The following is a 23,894-nucleotide window of genomic DNA, read 5'->3' as shown; positions in this document are numbered from 1 at the left end:
AAAAGGCTGTGTTAGTCCACAATACAACTGAAGCTCATTAGGTTTTGCCAAAGAAAATGATCTCCTTTTATAAAACTAATTGGAAGTACATCCACAGATCTGTTGCCTTGCTCACTGTGTTATAGTTTTTCTGGATGGACATTCACTAAGCACAGACTAAATTAACAGCTTCCTATGCCTTTAGGTGACTAACCAAAGTAAATTTTATTTATCCATATATCCATTCTGCCAAAACTTACACTAGTCCAAGGTAGAAATTATATAAGATGGTTAAGACCCTTAACTAATTCCAACACCAGTTACATCCTTTCAGGCCATTTGATAGGATTTCACAAAACTATAATTTTTCTCATATCAACATACCTGTAACATGTTCACACCAACCTACTCCACTAAGGAGGTAGGATATACTGTTTTGTATTAGCTGAAGTTTCTGAGTGGCCTTCATGAGAAGACCCAAGAAGAACATATTGCAGTCATCTAACCTGGAGGCAATAAAGATCTTGTGATGGAGACTGTTTTGCATCAGTAAGAAAGGCTTTGTCCTCTTAGTGAACTACAGATGGAAAAATATGGTACAGCACCAATGTCAGCTTTCTCTTTTTCACGTCTGAGAGAGTCATTTTTCTCGTTTTCCCCCTTCTTCAGCCCTCTGTTTCAAAGCTCAGGGAGAGGGAGCATGCCTATGAAGATGCAGAGATGTTGCTTTACTTGATATTATACCTCAGTATAATGGGTACATTTTGATAGGCTTTAATAAAGATTTTAAATCTTATGTTAAAAAGGTTTATATAATACATAGGTTGAGAAAAGAGTGTCTGTACATCTGGGTATAGTGCTTAGATTATCCACAAATAGAGTGTGTTTTTTAAAAGTAATATGATACATAGAGTACATAATCATAAATAACCCAAATGTAGGTGAGTAGATTTAACAATACAGTTTAGGTATTAGAATCTGAATACTCGGGTACATCACTCATGAACAGTTGTACAGAGATTTGGTTGTGGAAAGCAAAATGTATCAATGAGTGGAGATTGTCCCTCAGTAATTGAGAATTAAGTTGGTTGTCCATTTAGAAAATACAGTCCATGAGGAAAATATTCGTTACTTTCCTGACTGCGCTTTTCATCGGCACCCCAGCTCATCCCTCCTGTTATTACCGGTGTCCAATAATGTGTTCTATCTGCATTGGCAATGGTCCTCTTCACCTGAAATTAATCCAAGGCCTGGTCCACACTACGCTGTTAAACCGATTTTAACAGCGTTAAATCGATTTAACGCTGTACCCATCCACACTACACTGCTCTTTATATCGATTTAAAGGGCTCTTTAAATCGATTTCTGTACTCCTACAAAACGAGAGGAATAATGCTGAAATCGATATTACTATATCGATTTAGGGTTAGTGTGGACACAAATCGACGTTATTGGCCTCATTCTTTTACAGTAGCTACCCACAGTGCACCGCTCCAGAAATCGACGCTAGCCTCGGACCACGGACGCATACCACCGAATTAATGTGCCTAGTGTGGACACGCACAATCGACTTTATAATATCTGTTTTATAAAATCGGTTTAAGCTAATTCGAATTTATCCTGTAGTGTAGACGTACCCCTAAATAGCTCTTAAGTATTACTGACCTCTAGCTATACAGCTGTATTGTAGTGCATACAGTATTAATGGGTTAAATTTTCAAAAGTTCCTAAGTGACTTAGCAATCTAGGTCCCATTTTCAAAGGTGCCTTCAGCACTTAGGAGCCTAAATCTAGGTGATGGAGGGATTGTTTTTGGGACTGGGGAGGAGAAATTCTTAGATGTTAAAAACTTCATTTGCTGATTACTCAAAGTGCTTGGGGTTGGGGAGAAGAGAGAGGACAAACTAAGTATTGCCAGAACAGCTTAATAACTTAATAGTTAAGCATGCCATTTAAAATACTGTGTACCCAAGTAGAATAAAAGAGACACTGCAATTTATCTGGAAAACAACACTTTAACAAAGATTTCTTTTAAGAAATAAAGTAAGATGTCCTGGCCTAGATGAGGTGGGGGAGAACAGAACAAAAAAATTCTGTACCAGTTATAGAAGAGTTACAGTAGCTGTCTTCCATTCTATCTCAAGAAAGCTGCCAAATTTCAGAGAGATCAGTCTAAATAGAGCAGTTGGGAAAAGGGAGTATCAAATATTTAGTATTCTGGATAACAGCTATAGTGTATTAATGTATTTTCCTCTTGCGAGAGAGAGAGAGGTTAAAACTGCAGGATCAGATGAAGCAAAACAGGTAGCATATTAGCATATATTTAACATTCCAAACTATTGCTTATATTTCATGTAAAAATACCTCAAAAATACGTCTCAGCTATTGCGGCATGAAGGGAAATAATGTCAGAAATCAAGACACAATTAATTGAAGCCAGTTGTACGACCCCTGTCAGCCATTCATCTGATAACTTCAGTAGAGGTTTGTGAGGGATGAGAGGTTATTTTTTAATAGTGTCATTTTTAGAAGGTTGTTCTTTTGTTTTAAATGTACACTCTGTCAGATTACCTTACTTGATGTATAACTTCAGATTAGTATTATTGGAATTAATGTTTTCGTTTCATTGAGTATTTCATGGATATTTTTAAAATATGCAAATTAAAGGAAAACTATAGTATATTAAAGGTTTTATGATGATTACCTTGATGCTGATTAATTGTAACTGTACTTGGAAGTCTTGTCTTGGCAGTCTGACATAATGTGAAATACAGTAAATGCAATTCAACATATGGAAAGCATGAGTGACACAGATAATTTGAAAAGGCCTGTGGAAAAATATGTTCTATTTGGTTGCTTAAAAATATACAATATTATGTATATTAAACTATTAATAAATTAACAGTGATGTATTTAAATAACAAAATTTACCTTACAGCAGATCTCAAAAAATCTCCTACCTTTCCCATTCTTCCCGTTTACTGAACTTTACTTCCTGTGTGTCAAACTACCGATGTATTTGTCCTAGGTACTAACATGATACACACACACACACCCTTCACCATAGGTTGTACCTCACAGACTTTCATGTATTTAATTAAACACCACCCCTGTGAGATAAGGAAGTGGTGTGTTTCCCGTTGTATGTTTGGGGGCACAGAGAATCTAAATCACATGCCCAGGGTCCCACAGAAAGTATGTGGCAGAGCAGGGACCTGAACTCAAATTTCTCAAGTTCTAGGCTAGTGCCCTAACCACCGAGCACTCCTTTCTACCTCATGAGATTGGACATCCTGCTGGAGTGTAGCAGCAAAATGACACCCTACTCAGGAACATGGAACTAGAGTTAGGTATTTTTAGCAATTGTGTTGAAAAAAATTATTTAATAACAGCATCTATCTCCACTGAACTCTTCCTGTGAAGACTGAGAGCCGTGAGAACAGTACTACTGTTCTCTATCTGGAGTAACACGTCACTACCAAAGTCCTGTCTTTGTTCATCTCTTGCTGCTGAGGTCAGAATGATTCCCTTCCTATGACAGGTATATAGGGGTAGGCCTTGTCCACCTGTTTGTCAGAATCTCACACGTCCTCTGTGCGCCTTCTTGATGCAACCCCCCTCTGCATGGTACAACCTCTCTGAGCTCATCTGCAAGGTCCTTGTCATGACCATATTTAATTCTCTTTTAAAGGCCCCATTTTTGTTATGCTGCCTGTAGCGAGTTAAGCTAATGTATATGTATTTACGTTGTATATAAATTGCCTGTTGTTACTCCCCTTTCCATGACCTCTGTCTACTTGCCTGTTTTTAGAGTATGAGTTCCTCAGAGAAGGGACTGCCTTTCTTTAGAGTTTGGAGAATAACCAGCATATAGCGAGTTAAATAGTAATGCTAGAAATATCTCTTGATAGAGGGATAGAGGGAATTATAGCTCTCAAATTGAGCTCAACCAAGGAGAAGACTGGTCCCATGGCTTTATATTTATTTGTTGTTTGTAGTACTGTAGCACCTAAGATCCCTAGTCATGGATCAGGACCTCATTGTGCTAGGCACTGTTGATTTTTATTTCTTTCGCTTGGTGATTTGAGTATAATTGTGAGGCAGGGGCAGGGGGAGGAGGGTTAAAAAGACTGTTCCCCTCATTTGCAGTCCCTTACTCAGTAGTGATCTCAACCCAAGATGTGGGGAAAAGACTCCCTGGGAATAGGGAGTAGTACTACTCCTACAGAAGTGGGATGAGAGTGGTTGGTACTTTGGTTTTTGTCCTTGGACACAGTGGGGTGGGAGGGAGGGCATTGTTCCGAGGACCTAGTGAACTTGCTGTACCAGGGCACAAAATTTCTCTTCATCTGCTTACATACCATGCCAACCTGTCCCCTGAATAGTTCAGTCCTGTAGCCTCTCTTTTGGGGCTTATGTTTCTCATAAGGCTTTGTTATTAATGTGTTGGCTAAGGAAGTGAACGTGCTCCCATTGAAATAAGTAGGGAAATTTGCACCTAACTTCACTAGGGGTAAAATCAAAATTTTTTGTTAGAAATAATCATTTGCATTTTTTCATTACTTTGTGTTCGATTTCTGTGTACAATTTCAAAGGTAGTGATGCTTCTTGTTTTTCAAATTTGTAATAGGTAATCATGACAGTAGCAGAGGATTTATTGTGTTCTGCTTCTCAAAATAGTCGCATTTCAATACAACGAACGCAGGCTGGATGGCTGTTGGTAGCTTCTCTAATGACATTAGGTAATAGGTTTCTAAAAGTACATATAAGACTAAATTAAAGTATGTCTTTTGATAAATCCATATGACTAACTTTAACTTTAATACTTGTGGTCCTTCATTTGCCTGTAATATTTCTTAGTAAAAAAATCCAAAAATTATTAACATAAATTTAAATCTCTGATAAGAAAAGATGCATAAAAGCATTGTTTGTTACCTTAAAACTTACTATTAACTCAGTGGGAGTTCTGCCTTCAGAACAATGACAGGATTGGACCAATACTACTTAAACATTAAAGATAATTTGCAAGACTAGTCCAGTAAAATTTTGGCATGACTGTAAATGTTCAGAATTGATTGGTATAATATGTGTGTCAGCACAAGATGAGGAGGATACCATGATACATACAAGATAGAGGGAATATCAAGATCCTCACTGAATCTGTCAGGCACATGAAATGTTGTTGAACTCTAATCATGCTTAATATTGTCAGAGTATTGACCCTGATACTTAAATGATTAGTCAAGCCCTCACTAAGTCTTTCTGTGTCTCTTTGCATGTTCTTAGTCTTCTTTCAGCATTTGAACCTGTTACTTCTGTCCACCAATCCTCTATTTCCCTTTGATAAGAGAGAGATGTCTATATACCAAGAGGTGCCCAGAAATTTTGCATTTCTGAACATCTCCACCAAATGATTTTTTTTCTTTTATGTTGTTCCTCAGCTGAGTCCCTATATGACAAAACTTGGCTAAAGCTAAATAACAGGTTTATAATGAATTTGGGAGAGACAACCTTAACAATAGTAGTGGGCATGTTTTGTACAAAATGGGGGACAGTGACAGTAGGTTAAGGAATAATGCAAGAATGGATGAAGGAAACAATATAGACCTTTTTGAACATAAGTGAGCTGATTTAATATTTTGCCTTTATGGTTCCTCAGATTTGTAGTTGACTGTTGTTAAAACTTACAGGTCCTGCTGTTGTCCAGCACTATCTCCCAAGAATGCTATTACTGTGGAAGTGTATCTTTCCGCTATCTCCGAAAGATCTAGAAACAGAGAGGAGTCGGGGAGATTCATTTACATGGCAAGTGACATTGGAAGGCCGTGCTGGTGCTCTTTGTGGTAAGCAAAGTTTAGCATATTCTTTCTTTTTGATTATTTGTCCTTCAGACAACATACAGAAAACTGTCAATGCAGAATTTATGCTTGTTTTTAATTACCTCCATAACAGACTCTTCTTGCATGTGTGTATGTCTGTACGATTATATTGGTAACGCTTGTGGTGGTGGGTTTTTTCCTCATCCTGTTGTGTTATATTTCCAAAACAACAACCTATGTAATAACTGTTGCTAATCTTATTATTTGTTGTTTATATTGCAATAACACCTAATGGTCTCAGTCAAGTCGGACCTTGTTATCCTCGGTACTTTACAAATATCTGATAAATGACAGTCTCTTCCCTAAATAGCTTATATTCTACAAGACAAGATATAATAGGTGGATGAGATAAACGTGTGCTAGGTTGGGATGGGGAGGATGGGGTAACAAATATAATGGGGTGGTTGCACTTTTTAGCCAGGGAGTAGCAGGGTTCACAACTTACCACCTGCCTACCTTTTTATCAGGTTAGTTTTCTACACACGTTATTAAAGATTAGGGTCATCAAGCAATTAAAAAAATTAATCACGATTAATCATGTGATTAAAATAATCGTGATTAATCAAGCAAATTAATTGCACTGTTAATAGAATACCATTTATTTAAATATTTGTGGATGTTTTCTACATTTTCAAATATATTTCAATTACAACACAGAATACAAAGTATACAGTGCTCACTTTATATTTATTTTTGATTACAAGTATTTGCACTGTAAAAAAACCAAAAGAAATAGTATTTTCAGTTCACCTAATACACGTACTGTAGTGCAATCTCTTTATTGTGAAAGTTGAACTTAGCAATGTGGAATTATGTACAAAAAATAACTGCATTCAAAAATAAAACAATGTAAAATTTTAGAGCCTGCAAGTCCACTCAGTTCTACTTCTTGTTCAGCCAATTGCTCAGACAAACAAGTTTGTTTACATTTACAGGAGATAATGCTGCCTGCTTTTTGTTTACAATGTCACCTAAAAGTGAGAACAGGCATTCTGATGGCACTGTTGTAGCCAGCATCGCAAGATATTTATGTACCAGATGCGCTAGAGATTCATATGTCCCTTCATGCTTCAACCACCATTCTAGGGGACATGCATCCATGCTGATGACGGATTCTGTTCGATAACAATCCAAAGCAGTGCAAACCGATGCATGTTCATTTTCATTATCTGAGTCAGATGCCACCAGCAGAACGTTGATTTTCTTTTTTGGTGGTTCAGGTTCTATAGTTTCGACATTGGAGTGTTGCTCTTTTAAGACTTCTGAAAGCATGCTCCACACCTCAGACCTCTGAGATTTCAGAAGGCACTTCAGATTCTTAAACCTTGGGTCAAGTGCTGTAGCTATCTTTAGAAATCTCATATTCGTACCTTCTTTGCGTTTTGTGAAATCTGTAGGGAAAGTGTTCTTAAAATGAACAACATGTTCTGGGTCATCATCTGAGACTGCAATAACATGAAATATATGACAGGATGTGGGTAAAACAAGCAGGGGACATAAAATTCTCCCGCAAGGAGTTCAGTCACAAATTTAATTAACACACATTTTTTAAGGAGCATCATCAACATGGAAGCATGTCCTCTGGAATGGTGGCCAGAGCATGAAGGGACATACAAATGTTTAGCATATCTGGCACGTAAATACCTTGCAATGCTGAGTGCAAAAGTGCCATGAAAATGCCTGTTCCTTTCTGGTGACATTGTAGATAAGAAGAGGACAGCATTATCTCCTCTAAATGTAAACAAACTTGTTTGTCTGAGTGATTGGCTGAACAAGAAGTAGGACTGAGTGGACTTCTTAGCCCGAAGTTTTACATTGTTTTCTTTTTGAGTGCAGTTATGTAACAAAAAAAAAAAATCTACGTTTTTAAGCTGCCCTTTCACGACAGAGATTGCACTACAGTACTTGTATGAGGTGAATTGAAATACTATTTCTTTTATCATTTTTACAGTGCAAATATTTGTAATAAAAAATAATATACACTTTGATTTCGATTACAACACACAATATAATATATATGAAAATGTAGAAAAACATCCTGAACACGCCCGATCTCATCTGATCGCAATAGCTGTGCAGGGTCGGTCCTAGTTAGTACTTGGATGGGAGACCTCCTGAGAATACTGGGTGCTGTAGGCTTGGGGGGGAAGGATAGCTCAGTGGTTTGAGCATTGTCCTGCTAAACCCAGGATTGTGAGTTCAGTCCTTGAGGGGGCCACCTAAGGATCTGAGACAAAATCAGTACTTGGTCCTGCTAGTGAGGGCAGGGAGCTGGACTTGATGACCTTTCAGGGTCCCTTCCACCTCTATGATATATGTATTTCAGTTGGCGTTCTATTGTTTTAACAGTGCAATTAAAACTGTGATTAATTGCGATTAATTTTTTTGAGTTAATCGTGTGCGTTAACTGCGATTAATCAACAGCCTTATTAAAGAGAGAAGTTTTGAAGAAGAATTTGGTGGTGGCCATACAGATTTTGACTAGGAGTTTCTTCTACTTGAAAGTCATAGGAGAAACAATGCAAGTGCTTGTCAGAGAAGTGAAGAAGTTGAGTGATTGAGGCTATCATTGGCAGCAAAGCAAAGGCAAGGAATGATTAATAATGAGTGATTATTATAAATAATAAGTTGAATCGGTAGATTTGGACCAGTGCTTTAAAAGTGCAGCAGGTCAAAATAACCTGCAGGCCCAGGATATAAAAATTCTAAGAGGCAAGCCTGTATTGCTGAGGGTGCACATTTTTAATACTGCTTTTCCCACTTACCCACCTTGTGGGAACAAGAAGCAGGTGGAGCTCTCTTCACCCCCGCCCTTTTTCCCCCACCACAACCCATCACCGGAGGGGTATAGAAAGAGCCCAACAGCTCAGAGCAGTGCTATTCCCACTTTTCTTTTCACTTCTTCTGGTGAGTGATGGGATGTCACCTCTGCTTCTCCTCTTGCTCCCTCTGGCAACATCCATCCTTCTAGGGAAGGGAGAGAGAGGATCCAGCTGCAGGCTCCCACAGACCTGGGAGGTGGGGATGAAAAACCCCAAGACCTGGAGGAAGAGGATGTGAGGCTGGGAAGCAGAACAGACTGGAGAGGGCAAAACAAGTGTGGAGATAGAACAAATGGGGGACTAGAGAGAGGAAAACTGATGGGGGAGCTGGAGGATCAGAATTAATTGCTTGACACGGGAATGGGCAGATGTGAGGATGGTGAAAGTCCCCTTATTTCAGACCACTTTAAGCACTAGTTAGGACTAAGTTTAGAAAGTGACAGCAAGAAGTTTGTGTGTGTTGCCGTGGGAAAAGGAGGCAGTGGAGGGAAGGACTTACAGAGAATGCTGATGTAGTCCAAATGACAAGCCAGGAAGATTATCCTAGAGGCTGCATTTTGAATGAACTTGAAGGGAGACAAGGTTGCAGGCATCAAGGACATAGAGGAGGAGATAACAGAAGTCAACACATGAAATGATCACATTTGGACAAGATTTTTGGTGGTATGGGCACAGAAAAGAGGTTAGGTCTTGGAAATGTTGTGCAAAGTGAAGCTATAAGATACAGATATGGCCTGGGAGATGTGTGTTCTTGATTGGATTTTATTCTTATCATTTAAAAATCTTTTCCCAGAACAAAAGAATATTTGTTTGTAAGCCTACTTAATTAGGTGCTTTGCTTCAAATAAAATTAATAAAAAAATTTAATATTGCAAAGTGATGTAGCTAAATAGTGAATGAGAATCTTTGGTAATACACATTGGGGAAGAAGCTATTTACTTTAGGATTTTTAAATACTAATATATTGGACATTTTTCTCTCTCTAATCAACTTGAAAGAGGTGTAAAAAATAATTTTTGAAAGTGACTTGGTCAGTTAGAAACAGTTAGAAAGACCTTGTCTACACAAGAAAGGGATTTCCAGTTATCACCGCCCCCAGTGGAGATGCAGCTTATGCTACCAAAATAAGTGACCTGACTTTTAGAAGTTCCAAAAATGTGCAGTTTCCATTTTTATCAGTTTTTTTCCTATTTGTCTTTAAAATCCTAGGTCAGTAGTGCTATAAGTATTTTCTCTATTTACTCTATTTTGAAATGAGCCATGAGATAATTGGGTGTAATTTTCAGTAAAATAAATTCTACTAAGTTAAAATCCATTTCTTTTTTTTAGCTATCAAAACCTTTGTTTCCTATTGTGGTGGTCTTCTTACTACTGATGTTATTCAGAGACTACTTCCTCCTCTCCCATGTGCTGTTGATTTATTGACACGGTAAATGCATCATTAAGTTTTTAAATAAAAGTAAGCTGTAATTTTATGTTAGAAACTGCTGTAGAATATTCCTCTGGTATCTTCCTGATAATGGATTGTTGAGACAGATAAATAGACTTTTAAAGTAGTATCTTACAGAGTACAAAAGCTACAGCAGTGATGTAAATAAACTGGTACAGTACTATGGGCTTGCCTTCACTGCACTGGTAGCTCAAGCTATAATTCAAGTTGTGCGCCTAAATCGACTCATGTACACACACACACACACACACACACACACACATTTCTAGCTCCTGTTGGGGGTGAGGGTTAGGGCTGTAGGGTTAGAAGTTGAAATCTTGAGGGGGCCATTTAGGGATTTGGGGATTGGTCCTGCTTTGAGCAGGGGGTTGGACTAGATGATCTCTGGAGGTCCCTTCCAACCCTGATATTCTATGATTCTATGAAGTTCCAGTCCAGCTGATGCTGGAGCTAATAATGCAGTGTGGTTGCAGCAACTCAAGCTACAGGTGCGCTTCAGTGGCTAATCCAATGACTCGGATGCTAATCAAATCACTTTGTAGCTTGAGTGTTTCTCATTGTGGTCGCTCATGCTCTCACTCAAGCTATGCTAACTCCAATTACTCAAGATAACTGTTGTAATGAGGACAAGTAGAGCCCTACAAATTGCAGATATCCACAGACCATTTTTGCAAATTTTGTATCTGCATCGGGCTCTAAAGACAAGCCCTGTGTCTTGTGTTGCACGTCATGCTAAGAAACAAAACATGATATAACTTTTCTTTTTTTGGTTAATTTTGATCAGACACCATGTTTATCTGCAGTATTTTTTTTTAATTGTTTTTGCAATCAATCACTAATAGTGACATTTTCCTGTTTGTGCACATACCTCGATAACATTTTTGTGTGCTCTTTATACACATAGCGGGATAATATTTATGTGTGCATCTGTTCTGTTTTGTAAAACAAATATCTACACAGTGTAAAATTAATCTAGAGACAGAAATGGTTTATAAACGGCCTTTTTTTTTTGGTATGTATGCTGTTGTTCAACATCAGAGTTGTTCTTTTCCTCTCCTTTGTGTTCAGTATTTTAACTGTTCTGTCACTCTAGAACATTAATGTCTAATATCTTTTGGATGTCAGCTAGACCATGGTGGGACAAAACTACAAAAATGTTAACTGCAGGAAAGACTGTGAAGTACAAGACAATATAAAAGCTTATCTATTTCTATAATAGTGCATGAAAACACAGCTTGGGAATAGGAAACGAGAGTTTTATGAGCTAATAGCTGTAAGCTGCTTGTTGGTATGCTCTCATTGCAAATTAGGCAGCATCTGTAATGTATGTAGCCTCAAAGGTAGTGAATATGAATTACAGTACAAATTAAAGCAAATCTGCAATGGAAAATTGTTACATAACTCTTTATCTCTCTTTAACGTATGTTATGTGTTTTCTTTATTTTTTCAAGGCTCCCTTCAATACATAAAATGTATGGAAATGCTTTAAAAACACCATCAATGACTTACAGGCACAGACTTTATGAATTATTGGCTTTATTGCCCCCAAAGACTTATGAAGGTATGTATTTTCTTATCAAGAAATGCAAGTTTTAAGTGAAAGATATGAAGGGTTCATTTGTGAGTTTTCACTTTAACAAGTGTACAACTGGCAAGATTTATTTTCACCTTTTTTTCTGAAGTGCCCATCCAAGTTCAGATTTCACGGAATTGCATTGAGGGCACTCTGTTTTCAGTTTCCTGTTTACAACACACTTAAATGTTTATGATCACCCTTTCCTTCTATTAGAAAGCTGGAATTTTTTCCTGAATTTCTAGAAAATTGAAGATAAACTAAAATTATAAAGGTTGCCTAACATTAGAGTTCAATCACTTTTCAGTGATTCCTATCACAGAAAATTAGTAAATCTAGGAGGAATAATTGAAGTATAAACAAATTGCACATCTATGACAATCGGTTTAATTTACTTTGAATTACTCTTACTAGACCATTACATTACAAATATATATTAATCTGGACCTTGTAGATTGCTGGAGCTAAATTTTACCTCAAATGTATAATAGCTAAGTCTTAAAACAGACTGACTCTTCCATTGCAAGTCATAATTAGCAGCATTTTAACCTGATAAAAGTCAATAATAGCTTGAATAGCTCCCTACGTAAAAGGATAAATGGACACAAATCAGATATTAGGAATGGCAAGATACAAAAACCTGTAGGAGAACACTTCTATCTCCCTGGACACACAATAGCAGATTTAAAGGTAGCTATTCTGCAGCAAAAAAACTTCAGGACCAGACTTCAAAGAGAAACTGCTGAGCTTCAGTTCATCTGCAAATTTGACACCATCAGCTCAGGATTAAACAAAGACTGTGAATGGCTAGCCAGCTACAAAAGCAGTTTCTCCTCCCTTGGTTTTCACACCTCAACTGCTAGAAGAGGGCCTCATCCTCCCTGATTGAACTAACCTCGTTATCTCTAGCCTGATTCTTGCTTGCATAACCTGCTTCTGGAAATTTCCACTACATGCATCCGATGAAGTGGATATTCACCCATGAAAGCTCATGATCCAATATGTCTCTTAGGTGCCACAAGACTCTTTGCTGCTTTTACAGATCCAGACTAACATGGCTACCCCTCTGAAACTTGAATAGCTTAGTACTAGACTGCTCATTTTAATTAATTCAATTAAAACTTCTCTCTTTGAATTATTTCTGTTGTGTGTAGGGTTTTTGTTTTGGTTTTTTAATGGTACCATTAACTTAGTTTGCAACAGAATTAAGTGTGGAAAGTACACACATTCATTGTAACAGTCATTTAGTGACCCAGAAGGTAGACCTGGAGTGTTTGGCAACTGAGAGCTGGAGAGTGGGACATTTCTGCAGAGCAGAGGAGAGCATTCATCTCCCTGCCATCTGCATTTTGCTGTGACCTCAAAACCCTGAAGGGATTTCTCACTTTATATCATCTAATCCATCGAGTGGTACTAGCTAACCAAACTTTTAGAAGGATAAATCATCATCATCTCATTTTAAGTTATTATACTGGAGGCATGGTATAATACACAACTGTGAATGGAGTTAAAAAGACAAAAGATGAGCTACTTATTTCCCTTTTCATTATTTTTACTGAAGGAGCAAAACTTTATAGAATTAAAATTTTATTTTTCTTTGCAATATTTGGAGATTCTTTAACACAACTGAAAAATAGGCAATGTAATAGCATCTGGCATGTTTAGGCATGCATAGAGTGATGCAAGCGTAGTGCCCACCCCACGTTGATGTTGCAGCAATCTAGAACTAACAAGCAAAACACATCGAAAGACATATTCAAATCCATAGTCACATTGCTAAAGACACTGCAAACGGCCCGAAACCTATTATGTCTTGAGCTCACACAGAAGAAATATATAAAAGTAATTCTTCCTGACAGTTGTTGTCCTGAAGCTGTTCATCCACTTGGAACACAAGAATATGGGAATATAAAGGTTAGGATATGGAGTAGTTTATTTTCCAAGTCCTTTAGTTTTTAATACAGTTAACTATATTTTTATCTAATGAAGCAAAATATGTTTTGTGGAGACGCTAACTACAGAGAGTATCAGATGGATAGCCGTGTTAGTCTGGATCTGTAAAAGCAGCAAAGAATCCTGTGGCACCTTATAGACTAACAGACGTTTTGGAGCATGAGCTTTCGTGGGTGGATACCCACTTCGTCAGTGGGTATCCACCCACGAAAGCTCATGCTCCAAAACGTCTGTTAGTCTATAAGGTGCCATAGGATTCTTTGCTGTAACTACAGAGACACTTCTCTTTCTGATAGATTTTTCTCTGTAATACCTCTCTGCAAATGCTGCTTGTTTAATATTTCCTGATAGAAATGTTAGAGATTTTTTTTTAATTAAATAGATCTGAAAACAATGTGATTGTGTAATACATAATATTTTCTGGTTAGACCAATTTTATGTGTTGGAAAGTCCTGGGTGATATTTTACTTTTGTTTTGCATTGTGTTGCTTTTTTCGTGGCTCAGGCAAGCATGGAGGATGAGCAACTTGTAGCAATTCATAGTTTCCTTTTTGTTTTTTATATTTCGTATATTTTGTTGGTCTGAAAACAATACTTTTTGTCAAGCAGCCCATAATGGCACTTCTTATCCTCCTTTTTATGCTTCCTGTGTAGTGCTGTCTAAACCAGTTGTGAAATTGGGAGGCATTCATTCAGTTCTGGTTTTTCTTAATGAGACAAACAACTAGAAATGGATCAACCTTTTCTCCTCTCTTTCAATTTTCAGTTGTTCTGCATTGGTATAATAATGTTTAAAAGACAATATGTGGACAGGTGGTTGGGGCTAGAAAATGCAGGGTGACCCTTTAAAAAGTGATTTGAAAAAAATTATTAAAGAATTTTGCTTATGGTGCTGGTTTTTAATTTTTTGTTTTTGCTTCTTTTATATCTGAATTTCCCTGGTTATACTGAAGATCTTCTGTGTGTCTCAGAATATGTATATTGTGAGTGTAAGCCTTAATTGAAAACGGGGAGGTTTTCATTCTTTGTTAACAAATATGGCATTTATCCAGAATGCTAATTATCAGGTCCCACTCCAGGCACCAGCGCAGCAAGCAGGTGCTTGGGGTGGTCAACGGAAAGGGACGGCACCTCTGGCTCTTCGGCAGCAATTCTGCAGCAGGTCTCTCAGTCCCTCTCAGAGGGAAGGACCTGCTGCCGAATTGCCACTGAAGAATGAAGTGGTGGTGGTAGAGCTGCCACCAAAGTGCCAGTGATCGCAGGTTTTTTTTTTTTTCTTTTTCCCCACCGCTTGGGGTGGCTAAAGTGCTGGAGCCGGCCCTGTTAATTAGTCACTGAAGTTTATATATGAAGAATCAGGGTGAAGTAATAAAAGCATGGGTGGTAGGGACAAGTGGGGAACAGGATCAAAAAGTCAAATGTATGTGCCTTCCCATTGTGGCTGGTCCACATAGAGGATAACAGTCTACTGCTGCTACCAGTTACTCTGAAGGTCTCAACCATACTAATGAACTATGTAGGCATCAATATAGTTCCATATGGTGGAGTTTTTCCTCAGTTTGCTTTTTTAAAAACTTAAGAAAGTTCAGTGCCACTGAATGAGTAATAACTGTATGTGATCATTTAATTAGAGACTGTATCATTAGGGTTGCACAGGAAAACATATTTCCTAATTTTTGCATGTTTGACTTTGCAACTCTAATTCTCTCTTAAATTGGGGGAGGGCTGTATGTAATATCTGTTACTCCTGAGGGAATTCTGTTCCACTGCATGCATGCAGAATTCATATCCCCCGCAGATTTCTTTGCTTCACCGCAAAAAAAAATGACTTCTGGCAGGGAAGCAAGGAGATGCCGCAAGAACGATCACACACACACCCCTCCCCAGCAGTGCAAGCACATTGTTTTGGGTGCCTGGAGCAGCTGGCTAAAAGGTAAATCACCCTGGGGATGGGGCTGTGGACGCCCTGGCCAGTGGCTCCTACCGTCCACTGGGCTCAGCTGCTAGTCCCTGCTGGGCTGGGGAGGATGGGACTTGCTCTTCCCCTGCAAGGAGCAATGGGGGCCGGATCAGACCCACCCCCAGAAACCTTCCACAGCTTCAGAAAGCTGCACCCCCTCCCATACACTTCCTTCCCCTATTCCTCCTCAGCCGCGGGGAGAGGAGTCCATGTGCAGGGACCTGCTCTCCTGTCTGACCAATCCCCGTGCAGCTGGACCGAGCCATATCCAGACTGCCTAACTCCCTGCATCTGGAGCCCCTCACTCCAAGCTCCGCCCCACATCCAGATTCCCTCTCTAGACCACCAACCCTGCACCCAGACCACCCCCCACACATGAACCCCCACCTCAATGAGCCGCACCCCCTCTGCACCTGGATCACTCCAATAAGCCCTCCACACTCTGACCCCCACCCCACTTAGCCCCACTCTCCCAGCACCTGGATACCCCTGCTAAGCCCCCCATTGAGCCCCACCCCCCCTACACACACCCAAACCACCCCTATTGAGCCCCAACCACCTTCACCTGGATCCTTCTGCAGAATCCTATTCCCGCTGCATCCGGAACTCCTCGATGAGCCCCTGTGCATCCAGATCCCCCACATTCAGACCCCTTACTAAGTGTCCTGCACCCAGATTGCCCCACACAGAACCCTCTCACCCCACACCTGGATCCCCTCCACACTTGGATCCTGCCAGGCTGAGCCTGTCTGCTGGGCTGGGTGTGCATGTGAGACTGTCCCTCTCACTTGCTATCTTGGTGCATCTGGCATGGACGGTCAGGGCCCTGGGGTGTTTCTGGGGCAGGCCCAGTGCTTGACTTGTCACGGTCAGGTGCAGCCTCACTGAGCCCATGTCCCAGCGGGGAAGGGGCCTACAAGGTGATTTCCCACCTCTGTGCAGCCCCTGGCCTGTGCTCCTCACTGCCATGCTGGAGCCTCCACATTTGTATATTGACAAAATATGCAGAATTCTGCAGAATTCTAATATTTTTGGTGCCTAATTTGTATTTTTTGGCACGGAATTGCTTCAGGAGTAATCTTTATAAGGGGGGGGGTGTATATATATGTATGTATAAACTTGATCTTTGTCAAGTATCTCTTTAAGATAACTTGGGGTAGTGTTTGTCAACGCAGTAGCTATAGCGGACATAATTCTGGCTTTATAATATTGTACCAGAAAATTTATTCCAAATCATACTCTTCAAGTGTCACCACTATAATAGCTTAAAATATTCTGACTCTAAATACTTAGTGCCATTGTGCTTTATGTACAGTGAGGCTAAGACCTGTCTAAACGTTAATCTGATAAAATGAAGAAAATTAATTTAATGCCCTAAAGGTTAAATTACTGGTCAGAATATTGTTATACTACTTGCTGCTGTAGTCTGTTCATGCTCTGCTTGATGAGGGCAAACTCCTGAAATATGAGGGAATATGCTACCCTTCTTGGCAATTTATATTACTGCAGGACAGACAGTTGATCACCACACTCATCGACTTTAAGGCTTGAAGGGACCATCATAAACATCGAGTTTGACTTCCTGCACATTTTAGGCCACAGAACCTTACCCGCCAGGGGTTGAGCAGTGAGCACCTCCCAACACATTGGAAAGTTGGTCCCTGTAGCTCCAACCCTGGAGGCAGTGCCTATACGAGGAGCCACATATTAACTTCTGAAGAGCCGCATGTGGCTCTGGAACCACAGGTTGGCCACCCCTGGGTTAGGTTAAACAAGCCAAGCTCTTTGAGTCTCTTCTCATAAGGCAGGTTTTCCACTCCTCTGATCATCTTAATATCCCTTTTCTACACCTGTTCCAGTTTGAATTAATCTTTCTTAAATATGAGACACCAGAATTGCACACAGTATTCCAGATGAGGTCTCACCGGTGCCTTGTATAATGGTATTAACACTTCCCTACTTCTTCTGGAAATACCTCACCTGATGATCCTAGGATTTCATTAGTGTCACACTGGCGGCTCATAGTCATCTTGTGATCAACCAGTATACCGAGGCTTTTCTCCTCAGTCTCTTCCAGCTAATATGTCTCCAATTGCTAGCAAAAATTCTCGTTGTTAGTCCCTAAGTGCATGACCTTGCACTTTGCACTGTTAAATTTCATTCCATTTCCATTACTCCAGTTTTCAAGGTTCTTCAGTTCTTCTGGTGTGATATTCTGGTCCTCCTTTGTATGGGCAAAACCTCCCAACTTTGTGTTATCCACAGATTTTATTAGAGCACACCCACTTTTTGTGCCAAGGGCATGCATGAAAGTGTTAAATAAAACTGGTCCCAAGACCTATTTCTGAGGAACTATGCTAGTAATCTCCTTCCAGCCTGACAGTTCACCTTTCAGTATGACCCACTGTAGCCTCCCCTTTAACTAGTTCCTTATCCACCTTTCAATTCTCATATTACTTCTTATCTTTTTCAATTTACTAATAATTTCCCATGTGGAATTGTATCAAATACCTTTCTGAAATCCAGGTAGATTAGATCTGTTGCATTTCCTTTGTCTAAAAAGTCAGTTATCTTCTCAAAGAAAGATCAGATTGGTCTGGCATGATCTACCTTTTGTAAAACTGTTATATTTTATCCCAATTACTTTTTACCTCGGTGTCCTTAACTACTTTCTTTTTTCAAAATTTGTTCCATGGTCTTGCATGCAAGTGAGGTCAAACTAACGGGCTTGTAGTTTCCCAGATCATTTCCCCCCTTTTTTAAAAAATGGAGAATTGCTGATACCTGTCATAGGGTATAACCCTTGAGTTTATGGATTCATTAAAAATCCATGCTATTGGGCTTTCAATTTCATGTGCCAGTTCCTTTTATAGTCCGTGGATGGAGATTATCTGGCCCTCCGATTTGGTCCTGTTAAGCAGTTTGAGTTTGACTTTCACATCAGATGTGGTAATTTCGACTTCCATATCTTCATTTCCATTAGCCACTGTGGCATTACCCCTAAGCTCCTCATGACTGTTATTAATAACTGAGGCAAAGTATTCATTTAGGTGTTGGACCTAGATCAGCAGTTCTCAGACTGTGGGTCAGAACCCCAAAGTGGGTCACAACCCCGTTTTAATGGGGTCACCAGGGCTGATCTTTAGACTTCCTGGGGTGTGGGGCCAGAGCCCTGCCACCTGGAGCCAAAACCAAAGCCCAAGCTGCATCCGTGGGGCCAAAGCACAAAGACTTCAGCCCTGGGGATTACAGCTCAGGTTACAAGCTTGCCGTACAGGGCTGAAGCCCTTGGTCTTGGTCTTTGGTGCCTCCTCCTCCTTGCGACGGTAGGGCTTGGACTTTTGGCTAATCCCCACCTCCTCTGCTTCGGTGGGCTCAGGCGTCAGTCCCCCTTCCTGGGGTTGTATAGTAATTCTTGTTGTCAGAAGGGGATCACGGTGCAATGAAGTTTGAGAATTCCTGACCTAAAATATTTTTAACCGCCAGCCCATCCTCACTGCTTAGCAGTCCCACTTTTTCTTTCCTTGGTGGTGGTTTTGTTGTTTATTTGTATCACTATAGAAATGTTTACTATTGATTTTAATTTCTTTTGCAGGGTTTTGGCAGTTCTCACTTTTCCCTACAGTTTCTGACCTCTAAGAGGTAGCTTTCCTTGCCAATTCTTCCCATCTTTCATTCCGTGTAGGCTTTCTGCTTTCTCTTAGGCCTTGGCCACACTTGCGAGTTACAGCGCAATAAAGCAGCCCCAGGTGCTCCAGCTCACTCCCCGTCTACACTGGCAAGGCATGTAGAGCACTCTGACTCCGCAGCTACAGCGCTGCTGGTACTCCACCTCTGCAAGTGGAATAATGTTTGCTGCACCCTTGCTGGAGGGCCACAGCGCCAGTGTGAACAAGGTTTTGCATTACTGCGTTGTGATCAGCCTCCAGAAACGTCCCATAATCCTCTTAAGTCAAGTGGCCACTCTTGTCATTGTTGTAAAATCGGCTGCAGGAATCCGGAAGTGCCCTTTCAAAGCTCCGTGTTGGAGAAGCCAGCTATGTATCAGCTCCGAGAAAAAGCAAACATTTACTGTTTGCTTTGAGTGAGTGAGAGAGAGAGGCGGAGGGCGAGGAAGGGGGGTCTGAACTTACAAGACAGCATGCTGACACACTCTCAGCACCCCAAAAACCCACTCTCTCCCCCCACACAACACACTCCTTGTCACACTCCATGCCCCTCACCCCATTTGAAAAGCACGTTGCAGTCACTTGCATGCTGGGATAGCTCACATAATGCACTGTTCCCAATGCCACATTGTCAGTGTGGACAGACTGCAGCACTTTCCCTACTGCGCTCTCTGAAGGCGGATTTAACTCACAGCACTCTACCTCTGCAAGTGTAGCCATGCCCTTAATAACCTGTTTGAGATGCTTGCTCATCCAGCTTGATCTGCAGCCCTTTCCTACACATTTTTCCCCTTGCTTCAGATAGTTTCTGCAACTTTGACTTAAAGTAATTCCAAGCCTCCTCCACATTCAGATCCTTGAGTTCTTTACTCTAGTCCACGTCCCTAATTAATTCCCTTAATTTTTTTTAGAGTTTGCTCTTTTGAAGTCAAGGACCCTAGCTGCAGATATATTTTTGTTCATCCTTCCAGTTAGCTTGAGCTGAATTAGCTCATGATCACTTGTACCAAGGTAGTCCCCCTACAACCAGTTCTTCTATGATGTTCTCACTACTCACAAATGTATTTATTTTTTATTTGGTGTATGCAATCCGGTCAAGACAAGCCACAGCATTCTTATCAACAGTGTTCTAGGCATGAAAACCTCCAAGAAATTGAGTCATTTTGCAGTCCTCAACAGTGTGTGTCATGGTTTGTGGCTGCTCACATTGACATAGTGGACTGTCTCTAAAACACCACCGAAATTGTGCTGCAGCACAGATTCCATCTCTGGTACGAAGCCAGTTGAGAAGGCTCCATTGCCCTCCTGGTAAATAAAACCCAGGTTGATGTGGAGTAGGGGCCCAGATAAGATGATTATTTGTCACTTTATCAGAGCTTCATTGATCCGCAATCATAAATCCCTCACCCAGTAAACTTGCCCACAATGGGCATCGTGAGGGCAGATGACCATGTAGTGAATTAAACAACTCTTTAGTTAACGGTAGATGTGACACATCATGCAATTTCATCACAATCTTTGCTATGCTTTCCTCTCTGCAGACTGGGTGGAGCAATATTGCAGAGAACTGGTAAGCATGGTAGAGGAGTAGATTTGAGTGTGCCTGAAATAACATGGTGAAATTAAACTGTGCATTGATAATCCTTGTGTGAGACAAGTGAGTCCATACTGGAGTGCAGTACTCCGCCACTCACCAATACCAAACCTAAAATGGCATCACCTCTTTTATGTTTGGTGACAATTTGGTGAAGAAATCTGTTAGCTATCATATCCAGGAAAATCTAGGCCCTACTATTATTGGTAGCACTTGTCCTCCAATCTATATCTGGGAAGTTAGTCTCACATAATCACGCAATTCCCAGTAATATTTATTTCATTAAAAACATTAAAGAAGTCTCTGTCGATATCCAAATCAGATCCTGGGGGTCTGTAGCATACCCCAAGTACTATCCGAGGAGAGCCGCTGGTAGCTTTCTTCCCCAAAGTGATTTTGACCCAAACAAACTGTTTTATCCATCCCATCACTTCTGATTTCTTTACAATCTACCTCATCATTAACATACAATGTTCCTGATTAGGACAGCTGCACAGCCAGCAGCATGTATTCAGGTTCCCCTCCCCCTACGTTGTGCCGCCCTGCAGCTGCTCCTGGGACTATCCTGCTGGCTGTGTGGTCGCGGCCAGGAGGAGAATGCTGATGTTAGGGTCTCCCCCCCAATGTACCCCATCTCAGGGGACACAGCCCGACTCAGGACTCGAGCTGCTGTGGGGAAGGGTGAGTGGCTGAATGCCTTTCTTAAAGATACAGTGCAGTGTTTCTGAGATTTCCCCAGCAGCCAACTCACACAGTCTCTCTGTCTGTCTGTCTCTCTCTCTCCCACTGCCCATCTCTGCTGAGCAAGGGAGGGGAGACAATGGTTCAGGACAGACCAGGAGAGCTTTCAGAGAGCGGAGACCAGGAGAGCACTCAGAAACTTTCCCAGCAGCCTGCACACTCACTGTGTGTGTGTGTGTGTGTGTCTCTCTCTCTCTCTCTCTCTCTGTGTCAAAGACACACCATCACACACAGTCTCTGTGTCAAACACACACATTGTGTCTCTGTCAAACACTCACACTGTCATTCACCTGCAGAGGTCCCCAAACCGTGGGACGCACCCCTCTAAGAGGGCACAGAGAAACATTTGGGGCGGCATGACTGGGGCTTGTGGGGGCGCTGTCCGGCTCTGCTCTTGGTCTTGGTCCTGGCCCCAGCTGCCAGCCCCGTGCCTGGGGTCCTGGCCCTGGCCATTGGTCCTGGCCCCTGGCTGAGGCTCTGTGCCTGCCCTCTGCTGTGGCCCCAGCTTCAGCCCCCTTATCCCTATCCAGATCCTCCCCTCCCAGAGCCAGAGCCCCACTCCTGGCCCTGGCTCTGGGGAGTGGGGGATGAATGGATAAGGGGTGAGTGCGAGGTAGAAAGTTTGGGGACTACTGTGTTACTGCCAGTATCACCTACCTAACTGTTAGCTTCATTGGTATTGGCACTGTTTTTCCTCTTCATGTTCATTCTCCTCCTCACTGCTCTTCCTTTCTCCTCTGCTTCTATTGTCTCTCTTCATTTTCTCCTCCCAGTCAATACAGGGTGAGTATTTTAAGTAACATCTAATTCCCAGATATTTCAATTCATATTTGGACATGTAATGTATCCCACACTAACTTCTAGAAAATTGATAGGAGAAATTGGTCTCTCTTCATGGACTTGCATTTGTCTATCAACACAAGCCTGGCTAACTGCTCTGTTGCCCACCAAGTAACTTGTATTGAAGAATAGTGGCTTAGAGTCACTTGAAAAGGATGCATTTTATTCTATTTAGCCTTATATAAAAACTAAGACCCGCAATCTCACAGCTTTTTGTGTGCGGATGGATTGGTTTGCCCACATCGAGCTCCAGTGAAGTCAGTGGTTCTCCATGTGAATGCAGTAGTCTGTCACACACAAGAAGTTGCAGCATTGGAAGTCTTAGGAAATAGTTTGTACATCAGCTTTTCTGTATAAATGCTTTGTTCACAAAACTGCAAGTGGGCAAGTAATTAATCACTATTTTGAATAAAAGTTATTTTCTTTGTCCCTGTAATTTGCAGGAAAATTCTGTGCTATTCTCAAGGAGCTAGTGGCTGACTTCACTGCCACTGATAACCAAATGGCTGCCTCTACGTTCTTGCTTCCACCTCTCTGTCACCAGGATGATCTTCTTTTACTTGGTCCTTTCTTGCAGGAGACTGACCACAGATTTATTGAAGAGCAGGTATTTGCAGTACTAGTATAACAATTAGTTAACTGTAGGGTTAGCAGTGATTTGTGACTTAGTCAGGAAACGTTACTGTCATATTTCTGCCTTTGCAGCTCCTCTTAGGTAGCAGTATAGCTGGAGGAAGCCTGGAGTATGACCCTTACTCAATTTATGAGAAAGCTGCAGAAGGTGATTCAGTGCCTAAACCTCTACCTCCTGCACTATCTGTTATCAATGCTGCAGTCCGTCTCTTTGGAGTTATATTTTCCCATGTAGCAGAATCTCAAAGGTAAAGTGTTTACTTAAATTCACCATTAGTTAAACAGAGCCTAAAGAGAGTTAGTATGTTTAAAATCTTATGGAAAATATAGACTAAAGGTACGTTAATATAGAAGGTATGAATTATGAAGGGAATTTTCATGAGCTGAAAAGATAGATTTATGGCTGGAAGTTTATGTACAATCTGAAAATTTCAGCTCTCAATCTGCAGTTCCTGATATTGATGAAAAGAAAGAACCAGTAAAATGGACCATTATATTGCATAGACAAGATAGGCGATGTAATATCTTTTGTTGGACCAGCTTATGTTGTGAAAGAGACAAGTTTTCAAGTTTACACAGGGTTCTTCAGGTCTGGGAAGGGTTCTCAGTGTCACAGCTACATAGCACGTGAATGAGATATAGTGTTAATAAGTTTTCCGTCCATGTTTAATTGATGGAGAAAGTATTATAAAAGTCTTAGGAGGACGATTCTTAATGTCTGTTTTCTTTCCACGCTTAGTAGAAATCTTTTAATACTGAACATTGTACATTAACAGTTCTTTTTTCAGATAGATATAAAATT

The 23,894-nt window shown here is 40.7% G+C and overlaps 1 protein-coding gene across 6 annotated transcripts in view; it reads left to right on the top strand.

Annotated features, from left to right (window-relative positions):
• HEATR5A (HEAT repeat containing 5A) overlaps positions 1 to 23,894 on the top strand; it is a 122,460-nt gene that overhangs the window by 37,447 nt on the left and 61,119 nt on the right. For all 6 annotated transcript variants that reach the window (XM_050953834.1, XM_050953833.1, XM_050953832.1 and 3 more), the window contains 6 exons: positions 4,610 to 4,721; positions 5,670 to 5,822; positions 10,010 to 10,109; positions 11,582 to 11,691; positions 22,903 to 23,066; positions 23,165 to 23,340. In XM_050953834.1, the coding sequence (XP_050809791.1) occupies positions 4,610 to 4,721; positions 5,670 to 5,822; positions 10,010 to 10,109; positions 11,582 to 11,691; positions 22,903 to 23,066; positions 23,165 to 23,340 (815 nt within the window). The remainder of the gene's footprint in view (positions 1 to 4,609; positions 4,722 to 5,669; positions 5,823 to 10,009; positions 10,110 to 11,581; positions 11,692 to 22,902; positions 23,067 to 23,164; positions 23,341 to 23,894) is intronic.

Source organism: Gopherus flavomarginatus, chromosome 5, assembly GCF_025201925.1.
Source record: "Gopherus flavomarginatus isolate rGopFla2 chromosome 5, rGopFla2.mat.asm, whole genome shotgun sequence".
NCBI classification, from domain to species: domain Eukaryota; kingdom Metazoa; phylum Chordata; order Testudines; family Testudinidae; genus Gopherus; species Gopherus flavomarginatus.
This window is presented reverse-complemented; position numbering and strand designations above follow the sequence as displayed.